Consider the following 17,305-nt stretch of genomic DNA (forward strand, 5'->3'; position numbering starts at 1 on the left):
CATTAGCACTGTACCTTTTTCAGTAACTGTCCGGAGAGAGGTGTGAGCTGCTACAGCAGCTGGAGCAAGAGAGAGAAAAGGCTTGGAGGGAGCAGATCTTTGCTTAGAGTTTGGTGACATCACAGAGGGGCATGTCACTATAACAGTACTGTCCAATCAAGCTGTGAGACTTGCGTCTCACTGAGGTGTGAGGTGAGACCTCCTGGAGATGGGTGTCAAATAGCTGTCTTTGTTTGGAAAACAAAGAGCATGCAGAGGAAAAAGCCTTTAAATCTCCTGTCATGTCAATGTTTTCCACAAAATATAAGATCAAGCTTACAGCATTTAATCAGTGATTTTCATAGGTTTTAATGGCAATCTGCCCCTTTTATATTCATATTTTACATGACAGTGGTGCTGGAGTAAAGTACAGGGAGTCACCAGAACCATTTGAATTCATCCTCTGCACACCATGAATATCAGTTAATGGCATTTGCTGTCCACACAAGCACACAACCTTGCTCTGGACCAAGTATGTATCTGATAAGATCCAATAAACAGTCTTAGCCTTCATGCTGATCTCTAATGATTTTGTCTTTACCTGTTTATGTTTAAGATACATTAGACTGTATCCTCTTTATACTCTTTAGTTGTAGTTGATTTCCTTGTCATGTAATTATGTACTGTACCCCCTTGTATTTGTTGTGAACCTGTTGTATGTGTGTGTTTGATCTCCACAGGGCTACCTGCAATACTCTGTGTTATTCTATGGTTACTATGGCAGGGTGAGGAAAATTGGCAGTGCAGGTTACCGGTTGCCCCTCGCCTACTTCCTGGTTGGGATGGCTGTCTTTGCCTACAGTTTCATCATTCTGTTAAGAAAGTAATTATTGCACTCTTTACAACTCATACTAATTTGATAATGACTTGATGATATAATAATGTGATGTAATGCCTGAGGATGACTTAATCAGGTTTTCAAATCAGGTCTGTAGAAGATAATGATTAGATTGTGTCGTGTGTCAAGTCACCAAAAGCACAAAAAGAAAAAGTATAAAGCCTGGAATGAAAAGTTTGGTTTTGTTGGTTTTAGTGCCCTATTTGAATTAACACTGGCTGAATAACTCGGTTCTAAGTACACTTATGAACCACCCTATGCTCAAACATGGTGTTTGTTATGGCCAGTCCATGACTAGCACAGGCCGTAACAACCACCCTATGCTCAAACATGGTGTTTGTTATTGGCAGTTCATCATGGCTAGCACAGAAGTTCAATAACATGACACCATGCAGGTTTAGATCAGGCAGGCCATACCTCCCAATCACCCATCTCCAAGTTTCTTCGTCATTGTCCACATAAATGTCAAAGTCCCCAGCACCATTATACAGTCCCCGGTCAGTAATATGTCTTGGTCACTTAGGTGAAAAGAGGAGCAGAGTGACATTGGGGGAGAACTGGTAAACCCAAACATGTAGTGAGGGAAAACTGGGAATGGCTGGCTGAGGCCCCTGTCCACAAAGTCTTTAACTCCTTTAACCCTCCACAAACTCCACATATGTCATGCATGACAGGGGAGGCTGGGGAAATGAAATCCAAGTGGGCAATGTTCAAAGCATCCATTGTGGAGGTCAATCAATCAATCAATCAATTTTATTTATAAAGCCCAATATCACAAATCACAATTTGCCTCACAGGGCTTTACAGCATACGACATCCCTCTGTCCTTAAGACCCTCACAGCGGATAAGGAAAAACTCCCCAAAAAAAACCCTTTAACGGGGGAAAAAAACGGTAGAAACCTCAGGAAGAGCAACTGAGGAGGGATCCCTCTTCCAGGACGGACAGACGTGCAATAGATGTCGTACAGAACAGATCAACATGATAAATTAACAGTAATCCATATGACACAGGGAGAGAGAGAGAGAGAGAGAGAGAGAGAGAGAGAGAGGGAGAGAGAGAGAGAGAGCGAGAGAGAGATATGCAGGTAATGACAGTATCTTACAACAACATTAATGGAAGTAATAATATTATAGTTATAGTTCTGGTTACTGCGGTACAATATGTTGAAAGTATGTATTAATACCTGGCAGTATACATGTGTGACAATAATCATATGTGTATAATAACAGAAGAAGTATGACTAATGACTAATGATGGCAGCAGCAGCAGGAGGCATCTGGCGGGACCACGGCAGCAGCACAACCAGGCTGGAGGTGGCTGCTTAAAGTTGTGGTTGGTAGCTCATCAGTGCCTGTCATGGTAGCACCCTAAGACACCAGCAGTGAAGGAGGCTGTCAGGCAGAGGAAGGGTTAAGAGGTCACAAAACCATCTTTTCTCTAAAAAATAGAAATTTCCACTAATTCCTTGAAAACCTGGCCAGTTTTCACATAACTAGCATCACTATCCTAACAACACTGCTGTGATAATATATCGTGTGGTTTATGCTCTGAATAATAATACTCCTGCAGAATGGCTAAGAACTCTCGTCTGAGCCTGGCCAGTGCCTCTGATGAGAACTTCACGTTCTGCTGGAGAGTTTTCTGTGCTTGGGATTACCTGATAGGAAACCCAGAGGCTGCAGAGAGCAAAGGAGCTGCCATCATCAACAACATCAGGGTCAGAGACACACATATCCAGATAAGCTTTATTGATGGTCCAAGCACAGACATCCCTTTTCTCCATTTCCCATTCTATGCATAGAACACTATGAATCAAAAATTGGGACTGACTGCATTTACTTTCAAGCTACTAACAGCAATTCTAACCAATGCTAATGACAGTACGGTATCATAACAACATAATGCTAAATGTTTTTCTGCACAGGAAGCCATTGTTGAGGAGCAGGAAAAGAAGAAGGATACCAGTCTGTAGGTGTCTTTGCTACTTGTTAATTTGTTTTTGCATACTGTCTGTATGTCTGTCTGCCCTCCCCCCCCCCTCCCCCCTTTAATCATTTTCAAACTCAGCTGATATATAGCATCCAGCATGTGAAATCTCTGTAGTTAGACTCAGAGCTGGTGTATGCTGTGCAGGCTTTAGAAAAGGCGAGAAAGACTTTTGTAAAGGGTGTATTGGATTGTGTTTTGCAGTGAGAAGAGTATGCCATATGATTGTAGTGGCCAGCAACAGCTAGCCTCACATTGCCAGACCACATCGCAAATGTAAATTACTTTGGAAACTCTCTATTTTTAGGTCCTGACAGTGGAAACTGACAATCACAGCACAGTGGTACCAGCTAGTCATATTGTGGTGGGAAAAAAAACTCCCTGAGTCACAGTAAATTGTAAACAGACTTTCAGAGATAAGCTTGTATATTATGATTTGATATATTAAACTAATGGTAAATCCTGTCAGAAGTTCATCAAAGACATCTTTCTTCTCAAGATAAGCTTTAAGTGCAGTTGATTATTCTTTTAGCAAAATATACTGCCCAGTTCCTTCAATACTGATGCAATAGTAGCTTCAACACAAAGTTCCTATATTAGATAAATGGTTGTGATTGGCCTTGCATGTCTCAGGCTTCTAGAAATGTGGAAGGGTACCAGATGGCTCTACCAGAGCAAACAAAACATTAGCTTGCAGGCCTGTGGATATTCTCGTTTATCCAGGTCATAGTTATCTCAAGGCAAATGAATCGAATGCAACTAGACTTCGTTTTTTCTTAGAAGACATTTCACCTCTTATCCAAGAGGCTTCATCAGTTCATGCTTGTCAGACTAGGCTGGAACTAGTCTGACAAACTGGTGACAGAGACAGAGACAGAAGATCTTGGCACTTGTAGGGACCGTTCAGGACAGCCGTCTTTTTCAGTCCCGGTTGCTCCATGGGAGTGGGGAAGGGAAAGGAGAGTAAAGGGGTTAATCAGTCACCATGACACCATCACAATCTGTACACTCTGCTCACCATGCAATATAAAAATAATTTTCATCTTTTTTTTCTTTTCTTTTTTCTCTTTTTTTTCTTTTTCCCCATTTTTTCCCTCTTCCTTCCCCTTTTCCTTTAACCCTGACTAGTTAAAAAAAAAAAACAAAAAAAAAACAACAACTATATTAAGACTGCAGAATATCAATAACAATAGGACACATCTGTAAAAAACTATAAAACAAAGTCTAGGAACTTTTCAGTTGCCCCATCTTAAAATCAATAATTAAAATAATCAAATAGAACTATAAAGAGATAAAACAATAAAGAAAAGTAAGAGCAAAATCCTTTAAATATCTAAAATGTGTTGTGGTTGTGTTGGGTTTCTATATTGTGTTTCAGTAGAACAGACAGGGGAGTGGTGCAAATGAATCTGGGTGGGTTTGTTCTTTCTTCCTCAATGATTGGTTGGAGTGATGGATTTGTTTCAGCCCTGTGAAGATACTTTTTTCCCAGATAGACCACCCAGAAGGTGGGTGTATTTGTTGCTTGTGTATTTGGGGATTCTGTAGCACATTTTTATTGCAATGTTTTGTATGGTCTGGAGTTTCTTTCATTGTGCTGCCCCCACATTACACCAGGCAGGCTCTGCATATTCGAACAGAGGTCGAATATAAGACTGGTACACCCTTGAAGCCGTTTCTGGATTTGCTCCTCCTTCTTTTCTGCAGAGCACTTTCAGATGGTTCAACCTTCATCTGGCCTCGTTTTCCATGTCAGCAATATGTGCTGTCCACTGCATGTTTTGTTGGAAGGTAACTCCTAGAAATTTTGCTGTTGGTGTGACCTGAAGAGTTCTTCCATACAGCTTGAGGTTTATTTGGTGGTTTTTGCGTGGGTGTCTGGTGAATATTACACAGTGTGTTTTTGTAGGATTCAGTTTCACTCTCCACATGTTTGCCTAGCCTTCCATCTCTGTGATGCACACCTGGAGCATTTTCTTTGACAAACTGGTGTGGAAACACCCAGGTATTTAACCTCTGAGGAGGTCTTCACAGGCCAATGATGTCACTGATTCGTTAGTGCTCCAATGGTGTGTCAACGACGGTCGTTGAAACTCCTGCTGCACCGGTGGTCGTTGGAGTCATTAGAGTCACGTGAGGCCATTTGTGAATGACCATTGTTTTTAGAGGTTAAGCTGTTAAGTCTCCTGGGCAAGGATGAATGGGCAGCATTATAGGTAGGGGATAGGTGGCGTTGCAGACCTCCTCCTCTACTGAGAGATGGTTTTTCCAATTTCACATAGATGGCTTCTTTTACACCTCTTTCAAACCATCTGTCTTCCCTGTCCAAGATGTGCACACTGCTGTCTTCAAAGGAGCGTACTTTCTCCTTGAGGTGTAAATAGACAGCTGAGTCTTGCCCTGACGAGTTAGCCCTTCTGTGTTGGGCCATGTGTTTGTTTAGTGGTTGTTTTGTTTCACCAATGTACAAGTCTGGACATCCCTCACTGCACTGGACAGCGTACACCAGGTTGCTCTTCCGAGTGTGTGGTGTGCGGTCTTTTGGATGTACCAGTCTTTGTCTGAGTGTGTTGAAGATCCTCCTGAGTTTTTCAGATACCCCAGACACATAAGGGATGACAATGTTACATTATTCAACATTGTAACATTGTCATTCCCTATGTGTCTGGGGTATCTGAAAAACTCAGGAGGATCTTCAACAAACACCGCATCCCTGTGTATTTCAAACCCAGTAACACACTAACCTCTAAAAACAATGGTTGTTCACAAATGACTCTAATGACTCCAACGACCACCGGTGCAGCAGGAGTTTCAACAACTGTTGTTGACACACCATTGGAGCACGAACAAATCAGTGACATCATTGGCCTGTGAAGACCTCCCCAGAGGTTAAATACCTGGGTGTTTCCACACCAGTTTGTCAGACTAGTTCCAGTCTAGTCTGACAAGCATGAACTGATGAAGCCTCTTGGATAAGAGGTGAAACATCTCCTAAGACAAAACAAAGTCCAGATGCATTCGATTCAATTGCCTTGAGATTAGCTTGCAGATTTCTCTGGTTCCTAGTAAAGACTACAGCTGCCCTTATATAACCTCTAAGCTATAAATACATACATAAAACATTTCGAAGAACTTCTGTGAACTTTCAGATTTTTAAGATGAAATTTGTGCTCCCTCACTGATTTATTTCTGTGTATTTGTGTGTTTTTTCAGGGCAGTTCTGATTAGTCTACGAATCTTAGCCAACATTCTGGTGCTACTATCTCTGGCTGGCAGCATCTACATCATCTACTTTGTGGTGGACCGCTCTCAGAAACTAGAGCAGGAGAAGCCGGAGCTGACGCTGTGGGAAAAGAATGAGGTAGCAGAACAGACTGGGCATCATCCTCATCATCATTAGCTTGATTAGATTATCCAACATATAATACAGTTTCAAGGAATCAATGAAAACGGAGACCTAAGACTGCTCCAGTGGAAGATGACTAGTGTCAGTGACAGCTCATCATTTTATTCACTTAAAAGAGGCTGCTGTTCTATCAGGATCCCATAATCTGATAAGTGTTCAGCTCCTGATGAAAATACAGTTTGTAAGTCATGTATTGTACCCATGATGATGGTGATGAAAATAATCTACTTTTGATAGGTCTAATTTAATCTTAAAAGTTAAAATGTGTTGTTTTGAATTTAATATACTTTATATGGTAATATAAATTAATATTTGAAAAGGAGCTGCAACTAATGAATATTGTAATTTCTGAATTATCCATTATTTATATGCGAGTTATTAATCATTTAGTCTTAAGTTTGTGATGAAGCAGAATTTGGGGCCTGGAGCTGGGCCTGATGGCTCCTGACCTCGCCCTCAACTTCCCGATTTAAACTAACTTTGTTGTCTATTACGCAACTCAAACTCAAATACTCAGAGGTCAAAAAAATCACTGGAGACACATAGAATCAGGTGCTACTGAGTTTAATGTGCTTGCAGGCAACAACACATAAAACTCAATGAGTCGAGCTCCGGAGCAGGACTGACATTTCTCTTTCTGTGAATCCCCACTTATGCTGGTGAAGATTCTGTTGAGTCTCCACCTTTTTTCTTTTAATCCTACCCACTTGAGCCCGAACATAATGGTGTCACGGTTTTTCCCTTTTTCGCCGAAGCCAGGTTTAACTGTGTAATGCTTTTCCAGGCAATCTGGGCCCAACTCACATTTCCAGGCCATATTAGGCCAAGCTGGAATCCCCCTAACTTTCCACCAATATGTTTGAGCTCATCCTCATGCTATTTTTTAAAAAAAATGATGCACATTGAATCCTAGGTACTTTCCACCATAGTTCTTAAATGCTCAATGAGGGTGTGTGTCATGAAAATACATGAAATAATAAACCAGTGAGTGACTGTAAGTGTACAGAGTACATTGCTTTAACAGGTATCTTTTAAAAGTCAACTTGAAGGCAGAGAAAAAACACTAAATTGCATGAGTACATTACACTACATTTGCTTATTAAAGAGGCAACAGATGGGATTCGCTTTTTTTTTTTAGCTTGGCGCCAACTAGCAGCAGTGGTGTTGCGTTTGCATCGCACTGTTGCAACGACCAAACTGACAGCGGGGATCAGAGATAATCAATAATATGACTCTATTAGACTCTAAGTTAAATAAAAATGTATGCTGTAAAGCCACCGGTATACCTCTATGTATATGTAGAATGAGAAGGTGTGTGGACACCCTACTAAATAAATGAATAAAGCCAACACCGAGCAACAATTATCAGATTTATCTGAAGAAAAAACAAATAGTAATGCAAATAATTATACCAGAATGCACAGTACCAGTACAAACAGCTCACAGTAAATTATACCAATATGTAAAGTATCAGTTCAAACAACAGTAGACACAGTGGAATTATACCAATATGCACATGTAAACAGTCCCGATTCTAGAATAAACGGTACTGTATGGAAATGATGCGGCTGGTTGGAGCTCAAATTAAATGGGAAACAAAGTTCAGTGTTCACTTAGCTGGGCGTAACTTAGCTGGGCGATGTCCATGGATAGCTGCCTTTGTGAGAAGAGAACAGAAGGAAGGGAGGCGGGGTATCACTGTCCGAGGGCGGCAGTAAAACACAGATCACTGCAGTTTCACTAGCATGAAAGTATTTTTCTCCCTCTGCTCCGGCAAGACTCGTGGCAAGAGGCATTATGCTTTCGGATTGTCCATCTAATTCTCATTAACGCAATATCTCAAAAACTCTTTAATAAAGTTGCTTTAAATTTGGCACAAACATCCACTTTGACTTAAGGATAAAATTATTTGATTGTGATGGTCAAAGGTCAAGGTTAAAGTCACTATAGCATTTCGCCCATCTCATTCTTGTGAATGGGATATTTCAACAAGCACTTGAGGGAATTTCCTCAAATTTGCCACAAACATGCATTTAGACTCAGCAATGAACTGATTAGAATTTGGTGGTCAGAGGTCAAGGTCACTTTGGCCTTATGTCTATCTTAGTCTTATAAACGAACTATCTCAAGAAGGCCTTTCAGGAATTTCCTCACATTTCCTCGCGCTTGGATAACAATGAGCTGATTAAATTTGGGTGGTCGAAAGTCAAGATCACTACGACCTTGTGTCCATCTCATTATTGTGAATGCATTATCTCAGTCCCTCAAATTTGGCACAAATGTCCACTTAGATTCAAGGATGAACTGATTAGAATTCTATGGTCAAAGGTCACTGTGACCCCACAAAATATGTTTTTGACCATAACTCAAAAATTCCTACACTAATTATGACAAATGTCTAATAGGATGTGAAGAGGCAAAAATCGGTGCCTGGAATTGGGCCTGTAGGCTCCCGACCTTGTCCTCAACGTTGCTTCTCAGTTGTCCTCTGATGTCGATCTGGTACCTTGGATTCAGCTAATTAATACTCAAAGAAACACTGGAGACAGGCAGAGTCCGATGCAATCGAGTTTAATGTGTTCACAAGCTTCAACACATACAACTCTCGAGTCAAGCCCCGGAGCAGGACTGAAAATTCACTCTCAGCGCGTCTGCTTTTATGCTGGTGGAGACTGGATAGAGTCTCCACCTCCTTCTGCTAATCCATCCCACTTCAGTCCAAAGCTATTGGTGGCAACCTTTTTCTTTTTGTCCAATCATGAGCAGGCCAGATTTTAATGGTGTATCACTTTCAGTTTGAGCCTGGAATTTCCCAAATCTTCCACCCTTAGCTCTAGATTTGCTTTCACTTTATTTTTAAAAAACGTGAATCTTAGGGACTTTCTTTATGCAGCCCCTTGTGCTCTTATGCAATATGAACCTTTAAATGTGCATCAGGTAATACAAACATTTGAATGTGTGTGTGTGCTATCATTACACAGAACATGATAGGTTATATATGTGCTCTGTAGTGTGAATACAATGTCAACTCATAACTCTGATTTGTGAACACTTTAACATGTACAACAGTGCTTTAACACATAAATGCATTTCAATCAATTTTATAAGATCTTATATATAAAACTTAGTCATATGATGGTTATGTGGCTTTGTTTCTTAATCAACTTATGCAGTATAACACTTTTACTTGATTAGGGATTAACTCTTTACACTACAGATGACATGTTGAACTGATAGTTGTATAATACATCTACGATGCTAACATACACCCATTTCTAATGGGTGAAGCCTTGGCCTGGAGGAGAGGTCATCAGGCGTTCCCCAACCTTCTCTGGGTGTTTCGACCCTTAACCACAACACCCTCCAGTTGGCGGGTCAGCAGAGATTGGCCAGGTCACTGCCCCTCTCCTCCCGGCTTCCAGCTTGTGTCCTCTCTCTTGTGCCAGAGCCAACAGGAGGCTCTCTCTGAGACTTCTCCCAGCCTACAAACGGCTGCTTTCTTCAAGTGGCCTCTCAGTCCAACCTTGGTCACTAGATTCCACACAGATTGAGCTGGGAATCCTCGACATCCAACTTCCACCGTTATCAGCCATGTTGTCCATCCCTTATCCCGGCAGTCTTGGACAAGTTGCTGGTATTTGGCGTTTTTCCTCTCTGCAGCTTCCTCACAGCCCTCCTCCCACGGCACCGTCAACTCCACCAGGATGATCTTCTTTCCCTCTGGAGACCAAATGATGATGTCGGGTCTTTGAGTGGTGAACAGCACTGCCTCTGGGAAGTGGAGTTTACTCCCGAGGTCAACCTCCATTTCCCATCCCTGGGCTGACTGCAGGAGATTCTGCCTGGCTTGGCTGTGGGCGACAGGTCTTTGACCCTCTTTCACAAAAGGCCACTGCTGAGATGGTGCTCAGCAGTGGCCTTGCTTTGGCTGGTTGTTTCTTCCTCCTCTCCTGCTCCAGGATGTCTGCGAGCACTGCCAACACCTTGTCATGGCGTCACCTGTATCTCCCCTGTGTCAATGCAGTCTTGCACCCTGACAGAATGTGCGCCATTGTTCCTTTCCCACCACACAACCTGCACATTGGGTCCTCCCTCATCCCCCACCTGTGCAAATTGACTGGGGTTGGTAAGGTGTCGTACACTGCTCGAAGTAGAAAGGATATATGGAAGGGCTCCAGCCGCCACAGTTCACTCCATGTGATGGTTCTCTTGGGGAGGTTCCACCTCATCCAGGCGCCTTGAGTTGTGAGCTCGATGGATTTTGCTCTTCTCCCTTCTTCCTCAAGGTTTCGGACTTCATCCTGGATCATGGCTCTCTTCTCCCTAGGGGTGGACCTTGACCACTGCTGGAAATGTGCTGTACCTAGACCTTGTCTTCCAGTGCAAGGGTTTCCGATAATGTCTTTGGTCCTTAGAGAACATTCAGCCTGGTTAACTGCCGTGCTGGCGGCCCACTTACGGCCAGATCTTGTTCTGACTTCTGCTTCCCTGGTGAGTTGGTCTTGAGAGTCCCTATATGTCAGGGACAGTCTGCACTTGGCGACTTTAAACTCCTCCACCACTGATGACAGGGGAAGCTGGAGCTGGCGTGACCTTATGTAGAGCCCCAAGGATGTGAAGCTCGGGGGTATTCCCAACCATCTTCGAAGGTGCTTGTTGAACTTCCTCTCCATCTCTTCAACAGTTGATAGGGGCACCTCATAGACAGTGAGAAGCCACATGAGTCTCGGGAGCAGGCCATGTTGGTAGATCCAGCACTTGTATATCCCAGGCAGGCCGGACTTGTCAGTCCTCTTCAACCACTCTTTGATTTGTTTTCCGGTGTTGGAGATGCTGTTCTTGTCTGACAGGGAATCATCATACCACTTTCCAAGGCATCTAATTGGGTTCCCCTAGATGTTCGGGATCTCTTCCCCTTGAACAAGTAGCTTGAACCTTCCAGTTCTTCCCTTTTGGATCACCAGGCTCCTTGACTTCTTGGGCTTGAAGACCATCTTTGCCCAAGTGGCCATGCGATCCAGTTATGCCAGGACCCATCTTGCCTGCACCTGAATTGGTGTTAAGGTAAGGTCATCCATGAATGCCCTGATTGCTGGCTGTTGACATCCTGCAGCGGTCTTCGGCCCTCTTGACTTTGTACTCGCTGCAGAGATGATCAGGTTCATTCCCATGATGAACAAGATGGGAGAGATTGTGCATCCTGTCACTATCCCCTTCTCCACTGGCTGCCACTTTGTTGTAAACTTGGCGGACTGGAATCGTAGCTTGATGTCTCTCAGGTAACTGGTGATCATGCCCTGGATGTTATGTGGGATGTGGTAGTAGTCCAAGGCAACTTGGATCAAGTTATGGGGAATAGACCCACATGCATTTGCAAAGTCAAGCCAGACGACTGTTGGCTTGACTGACGGCTGCCTTTCTTCTCCTTTGCTTCTTGGATGAGTTGGCTGAGGACCCCTGTATGCTCCAAGCACCCGGAGAACCCTTCGACACCGCCCTTCTGGACAGAGGTGTTAATATATCCATTCTGGGTCATGAACGCGCTAATTCTCTTGGCAAGCACAGAAAAGAAAATCTTTCCCTCCACACTAAGTAGGGAGATAGTTCGAAACTGGCTGATCTGTGTGGATCCCTGTTTTTTGGGCACAAAGCACCCTTCCGCTCTTCTCCAGCTTGTTGGAATGGTTCCCTTGGACCAAATTACCCGCATAAGCTTCCACAGCCTTCGGAGGAGCACATTTTATGTCGAAAATGTCAATTTCACAGTTACATCATAATGGTCTGCAAAAACACTTCCCTGGCCATTACTCGGCTTCATATCTCAGGAACAGAAGGGGGGACATTTGGCCAGATAATGAATTGGTGACACTAATCTTTGGTGTCCACCTTCAAACTGAGCTTGTATAGACCTTCTTTGTTGCCAGGGGTAAGATGTGTGTGAAGCATCCACATTTTAGAATTTGTAGCTTCTCCATATTTGAAGCATTGTCAGCTGTCTGGCTACATATAAGTCTGGACAGACATGGTTGTAAACTGCAAGTGCAGTTTGGCTGGTTTGCAGAGGCATACCACTGTCAGGTGGCAATTGTAGTTAGTAACTAAAACAAAGCCACAAATCTTTGATTCATATAGTTCAAAACTGGACTTTAAATGGTATTAAGTTTGTTTCAGTGTCTATAGACTACAGCTCAACAAAGTAGCAAATAACAACAATAAACATAAATAAAATAATAATAAAAGAAACTACTTAATGACATAGTCTCCTTCCTCACTTAGGGTAGAAGTAGAAATATCAGGGAAAATGACCAAATCAACAAAATCTGCAAGACTACAAAACAGTTTTATCAACAATTGAGAGTCACTGCAAACACAAGAGGTCCTAAAAATATGAGGTTGGTTGGTCCACTGAAATTAGCTGCAGATAGACAGATACACACACTCAAGCACAGACATGCACACACATGCCCAAATGCATCATCCCCTCACGCCCGGCGGAGATGATGATGTTGTAGCACATTGCATGGCTGGCTAGCTAGCTGAGTGATGAGGACATGGTGGCTGAAGTTCACTGGAGAACCAGGTTTTATTACCCTCAAATTCAGGCTCATAAAAGAGTTACAAGAGTGCCCAAAACAACAAAAAAACGGTAGTAAACCTAGCTAGTTGACTTATAACTTGGTATCTCTCTCCAAGCTTTTTTTCCCCTTCTCTCCCACCTTCCTTTTTTCCACTCGCCCTTCCCCTCTCTACCCCCTTCTGAACCTGACCTATCCAGCTGCACTAGGGACAGTTACATTTAAGTCAGCTAGTCTACTCATGTAATGACAATTGGTGAAGATCAAACGTAATATATAATGATAGGTTTAACCATGAAAGATGAACCATAGACACTACTGCTGAAAAAAGACAATGAAAAAGAACTAAATATTTGAATTTAAAAATGTAAGTTAATTTAAAGTCCTGTGTCTGCACTTGGGCGCTGTTTGCATTCAGCTCTATCTGTAGACATGATTTCAAAGAACTCCGGCATCTCAGTAAACCTCTTAAAAACTTGAATTTGCATTAAATCCTGATACATTTAGTTGAGAAAAAGAGAGATTATCATATATTCTGTGTCTGCTTTGAGTCAGCACATTGAAGTTATATGTTAATTGTTGATGGCACTGTTAAGTTGCAATTTAGTTTAAGTGCTGAGATTAAACATTTGTCAGTGAGGACTAGGGCTGTCAACGAATATTTTAAATTCGAATTTAAATTCAAATTTGAAAAAAAAAATGGACCTTCAAATGTGAAAATTGATATTCGATTGTGGAGGAAAAAAAACACCACCGCAGTTGTCCTCTTTGCGAGTGGGAGGTGGGGGCGGCCACGGAGCTGCGCGGCGCAGCCGGTGTGGATGACACAATCGTTTAACATGGGTGCCGAAAGGAAACTGGCTTCGCTTCTCGGCACTTTGAGGCTATTCGCAGCACTTCCACGGGCAGTGTGGCCTGATGGGTCAGAGGGGGGGTGAGCGAGAGGTCCACGGTCGTTTATAACGTAATGTTATAGATAATTGTTTTATGTGTTTTAATGTGTAGGTATGTAAATGTTTTCAAAGACGTTTATGTTGAAATAAAAATACCTACAAGTAGTTATGTTTCCTTGTATTAATACATACAGAAGTATATTTCCTTGTATTAGTTTGCCCTCTTGTGGACATAATGCGAAAAAATTTTTTTTTGAATGATTCGAACCTATGAGTTATTTTTAGAACGAATATTCGAACATCATTTTTGAGCAATTTTGACAGCCCTAGTGAGGACTAAGACTGATAAACGCATTTCCTTTCTCCAGGTGAGTGTGGTGGTTTCTCTCATTACCATGATTGCTCCTTCTGCCTTTGAGCTGGTGGCTCAGCTCGAGATGTACCACCCACGAACCTCGCTGAGATTCCAGCTGGCCAGGTACTCCATCACTCCAACATCTGCTGCAGAACACCTTATATAAAACATCACAGGCCTTACTGCACACTAACATTGATCATATGTTGATGTGTACAGAGTGCTTGTTTTATACCTGGGGAATCTCTACAGCCTCATCATTGCCCTCCTTGATAAGGTCAACAGTATGAGCTCTGCTGTGAGTATAGAAACTAAAGAAAAATCATTATCTGGCTTTTTGTTAACAACATGGGTCTTATTTTCATGGTCATCATTCCTTTAAGTTCAGATAAAATCAACTGAATTCCTGATATCTGGAGATGTGGCTGCATCATAGAGTCAGGTACAGCAGGGCAGCAACATGAGTGATCACAGGTTAGAACAATCTCAGTTGTATGAGTTGGTTCAACTAATTACAATCAAAACCCCACATTTTCTCCTCACTTAACCTCAAATGGTGTTTGGCCACTCAAACCATTTTAGTTTTATGTACCAAGGTTTTGAGATTTTCAACTTGAGCCAGCGCCGCAAAAACATTTCTGCTCTTCAAAAACATACACTGGAAAAGCCTCACTCAGCAACACATGCCTTCAAATATAATGCCTCCATTACTTTGGATAATCATCAGACCTCGCTGTAATCTTCAGACCTCACTGTGTTTGACATTCTGTAAAAGTTTTTAGAGGGAGTGTTGCTTTGGTAGTAAGTACAAAAACTTTCTGCATCAAACATCATCAGCAGTTTCAAGTGGAAATATGTGTGTAACAAGAATAAACAGTTCCCAAAAGAAACATAAAAGAGACCCCAATAACATTTTTCCAGTTGTTTCGTGAGTATAGAGGTGGGCTGATGTTGCCAATACTTTGACATTAATATGTTAACATTTAGTCCATTTGTTTAAATTAATGTACATTGACTACATAATCTTTCTTGTATTTACAGATAAGTGAATATATTTCACAAACCACGGCTACTTTTTTTTTTTTTTTTTTCTTTTCCTACTTGTCTGCATTGGTCTTCATAGCTTAGCGCCACAAAAGGGTGTAAGCTTCTTGTGAAGATTGATGCACTGTTAATCTTGCAGTCAAGTATTTTATACCCATAATGCGTGGTTGTGACCGTCATCCACCCTCCCTGGAGACTAGCCTAACAGCCTTTATTGGAAAAACTTCCTAATATGAGCCAGAGAGGGCCATGATACACCAAAGTGTGTCAAGGGGAAAGTAAGGAAACAAGCAAGGGGGAGGGGGCAGGTGCTTAAGTCCTGAGTTGTATAGTGACAGTGCATGTGGAGAAGAAGGAGGAAAAACAAACAAACAAATAAACAAACAAACAAAAAAAACAGGGGAGAAACAGGCAGTGTAGCTGATGTATTGTGGCCTTGAGGTGGTTGTGCTCCATGCAGATTATCAAAAATAAACATATACATGTCTACTATACTGTACTGAAAAAACAAAAACAAAAGAGAAGTCTGCCAGCGCAGTGTGGTAGGTTTGAGAAGCAAGTGGGCCCCTTTGGAGTGATCCCATCGGTTCTTTGCGATGCGTCACGGAGCTGAAGTATCAAACATGCATGCGTGTATTTGAACCCTCCCAATGTGTTTATGAAAACCATCACCAGGGTCCAGGGCCAGCCCTGCGGGGGAAGGGGGGCGGTATGGCACCCCAAGACCGTAGGAGCGCCCATAGCCCAACACCCACCCCGCACCACCCCGCACCACCAGGGGCGGAAACAGCCCCCCAGGGGGGCCGGCCACGCCGCCCCAGGCCCAGGGAGCACGAGGAGACCCCGCCCCCCCCCCCCCCCCAGGCACACAACCGCCCGGCCCCGCGATCCCCCGGAGAGCCAGGGAGCAGGCCCGGATTCAAGGGGGAGAAGGTGCACCTAACACATGCTTAAGACCTTATAAATCTTAGAAAGGTTCTTCTTATTACTCGGAGAAAGCTTTGTAATATGTTTGGCAAATTCTGGTGGCTGCAAAGTGTCCTGAGGTGCTGGAATTCTCCTCTTGATTGTTTTTATCAATTGTAAATATTGTAGAAAATTTCCATTTCTTATTTCAAAAGTTTGAAATAAGTTTGTGTATGTCATAAGTATATTGTCTTGGAAAAGGTGATGGAGATGAGTTACTCCTTCATCTCCCATGTGCTAAAATGGAGAGGTCTTTTGTTAATTTCAAAATCTGCCAAATTGGAGAGAGCAAGCAAGGTTCTATCGGAGAGTTTGTGATTTCTAGTGTTTTCCACCAGGCTGATAAGGTGGAAGCAATCATTGGGTTCTTAAAACAGTTATGATGTCTGAGTGTAGTGGTGATAAACGGGAGGTCAGAGAGTTTTATATTATTGCAGTCCGCCTGTTCTAGTTCAAGCCAGGAGTTGTAGTCTTCGTTAGGATATAACCATTTCAATAGGTATTGTAGCTGGTTCGCTAAATAGTAATGTTTAAAGTTAGGAGCGTCCAATCGCCCTTCCAATTTGTTTTTCTAAAGGGTGCTTAGGCTAATTTTTGCTGTTTTGTTCTTTGGGTAGAATTTTATAATTGCAGAATCTTATGACAGGAACCATTTCGATGTGGTTGTGAATGGAATCATGGAAAAAAATAGTTAATTTGGGGTAGAAGTTTCATTTTAACTGTGGCTATTCGTCCCAGGAGGGAGATGGGAAGATTATTCCAGCACTTCAGGTCACCACAGATCTTATCTAGCAGCGGGCTAAAGTTCAGGTGGACCAGGTCTGATAGTTTGGGTGAAATATTTATGCCAAGATATCTTATGTTGCCCACAGGGAGAGAAAATTTTTGGTCTGCAGGATTCCAAGAGTTCTCCGTTATTGGCAGTATTGTCGATTTGGACCAGTTGATGGAGTAGTCCGAAAGTTTAGAAAAATTTGTTATGAGATTAAATACTTCATGTAAAGACGATTTCGGTTCTTGTAGATAAAGTAAAATGTCGTCGGCACATAGATTAATTTTATGCTCTGAACTGGCGGAATGGATACCTATGATCTTGCTGTTCTGACGGACTGCCATAGCCAATGGTTCGATGAATATTGCAAACAGTAGAGGTGAGAGTGGGCACCCTTGTCTGGTTCCTCTCTGCAAAATGAAGCTTTTA

The 17,305-nt window shown here is 42.4% G+C and overlaps 1 protein-coding gene across 2 annotated transcripts in view; it reads left to right on the forward strand.

Annotated features, from left to right (window-relative positions):
- LOC125905023 (transmembrane channel-like protein 3) overlaps nucleotides 1–17,305 on the forward strand; it is a 223,276-nt gene that overhangs the window by 107,928 nt on the left and 98,043 nt on the right. For both annotated transcript variants that reach the window (XM_049602785.1, XM_049602791.1), the window contains exons 7-12: nucleotides 720–862; nucleotides 2,449–2,596; nucleotides 2,804–2,847; nucleotides 6,079–6,226; nucleotides 14,108–14,217; nucleotides 14,314–14,392. In XM_049602785.1, the coding sequence (XP_049458742.1) occupies nucleotides 720–862; nucleotides 2,449–2,596; nucleotides 2,804–2,847; nucleotides 6,079–6,226; nucleotides 14,108–14,217; nucleotides 14,314–14,392 (672 nt within the window). The remainder of the gene's footprint in view (nucleotides 1–719; nucleotides 863–2,448; nucleotides 2,597–2,803; nucleotides 2,848–6,078; nucleotides 6,227–14,107; nucleotides 14,218–14,313; nucleotides 14,393–17,305) is intronic.

Source organism: Epinephelus fuscoguttatus, linkage group LG2 (genome assembly GCF_011397635.1).
Source record: "Epinephelus fuscoguttatus linkage group LG2, E.fuscoguttatus.final_Chr_v1".
Classification (NCBI taxonomy): domain Eukaryota; kingdom Metazoa; phylum Chordata; class Actinopteri; order Perciformes; family Serranidae; genus Epinephelus; species Epinephelus fuscoguttatus.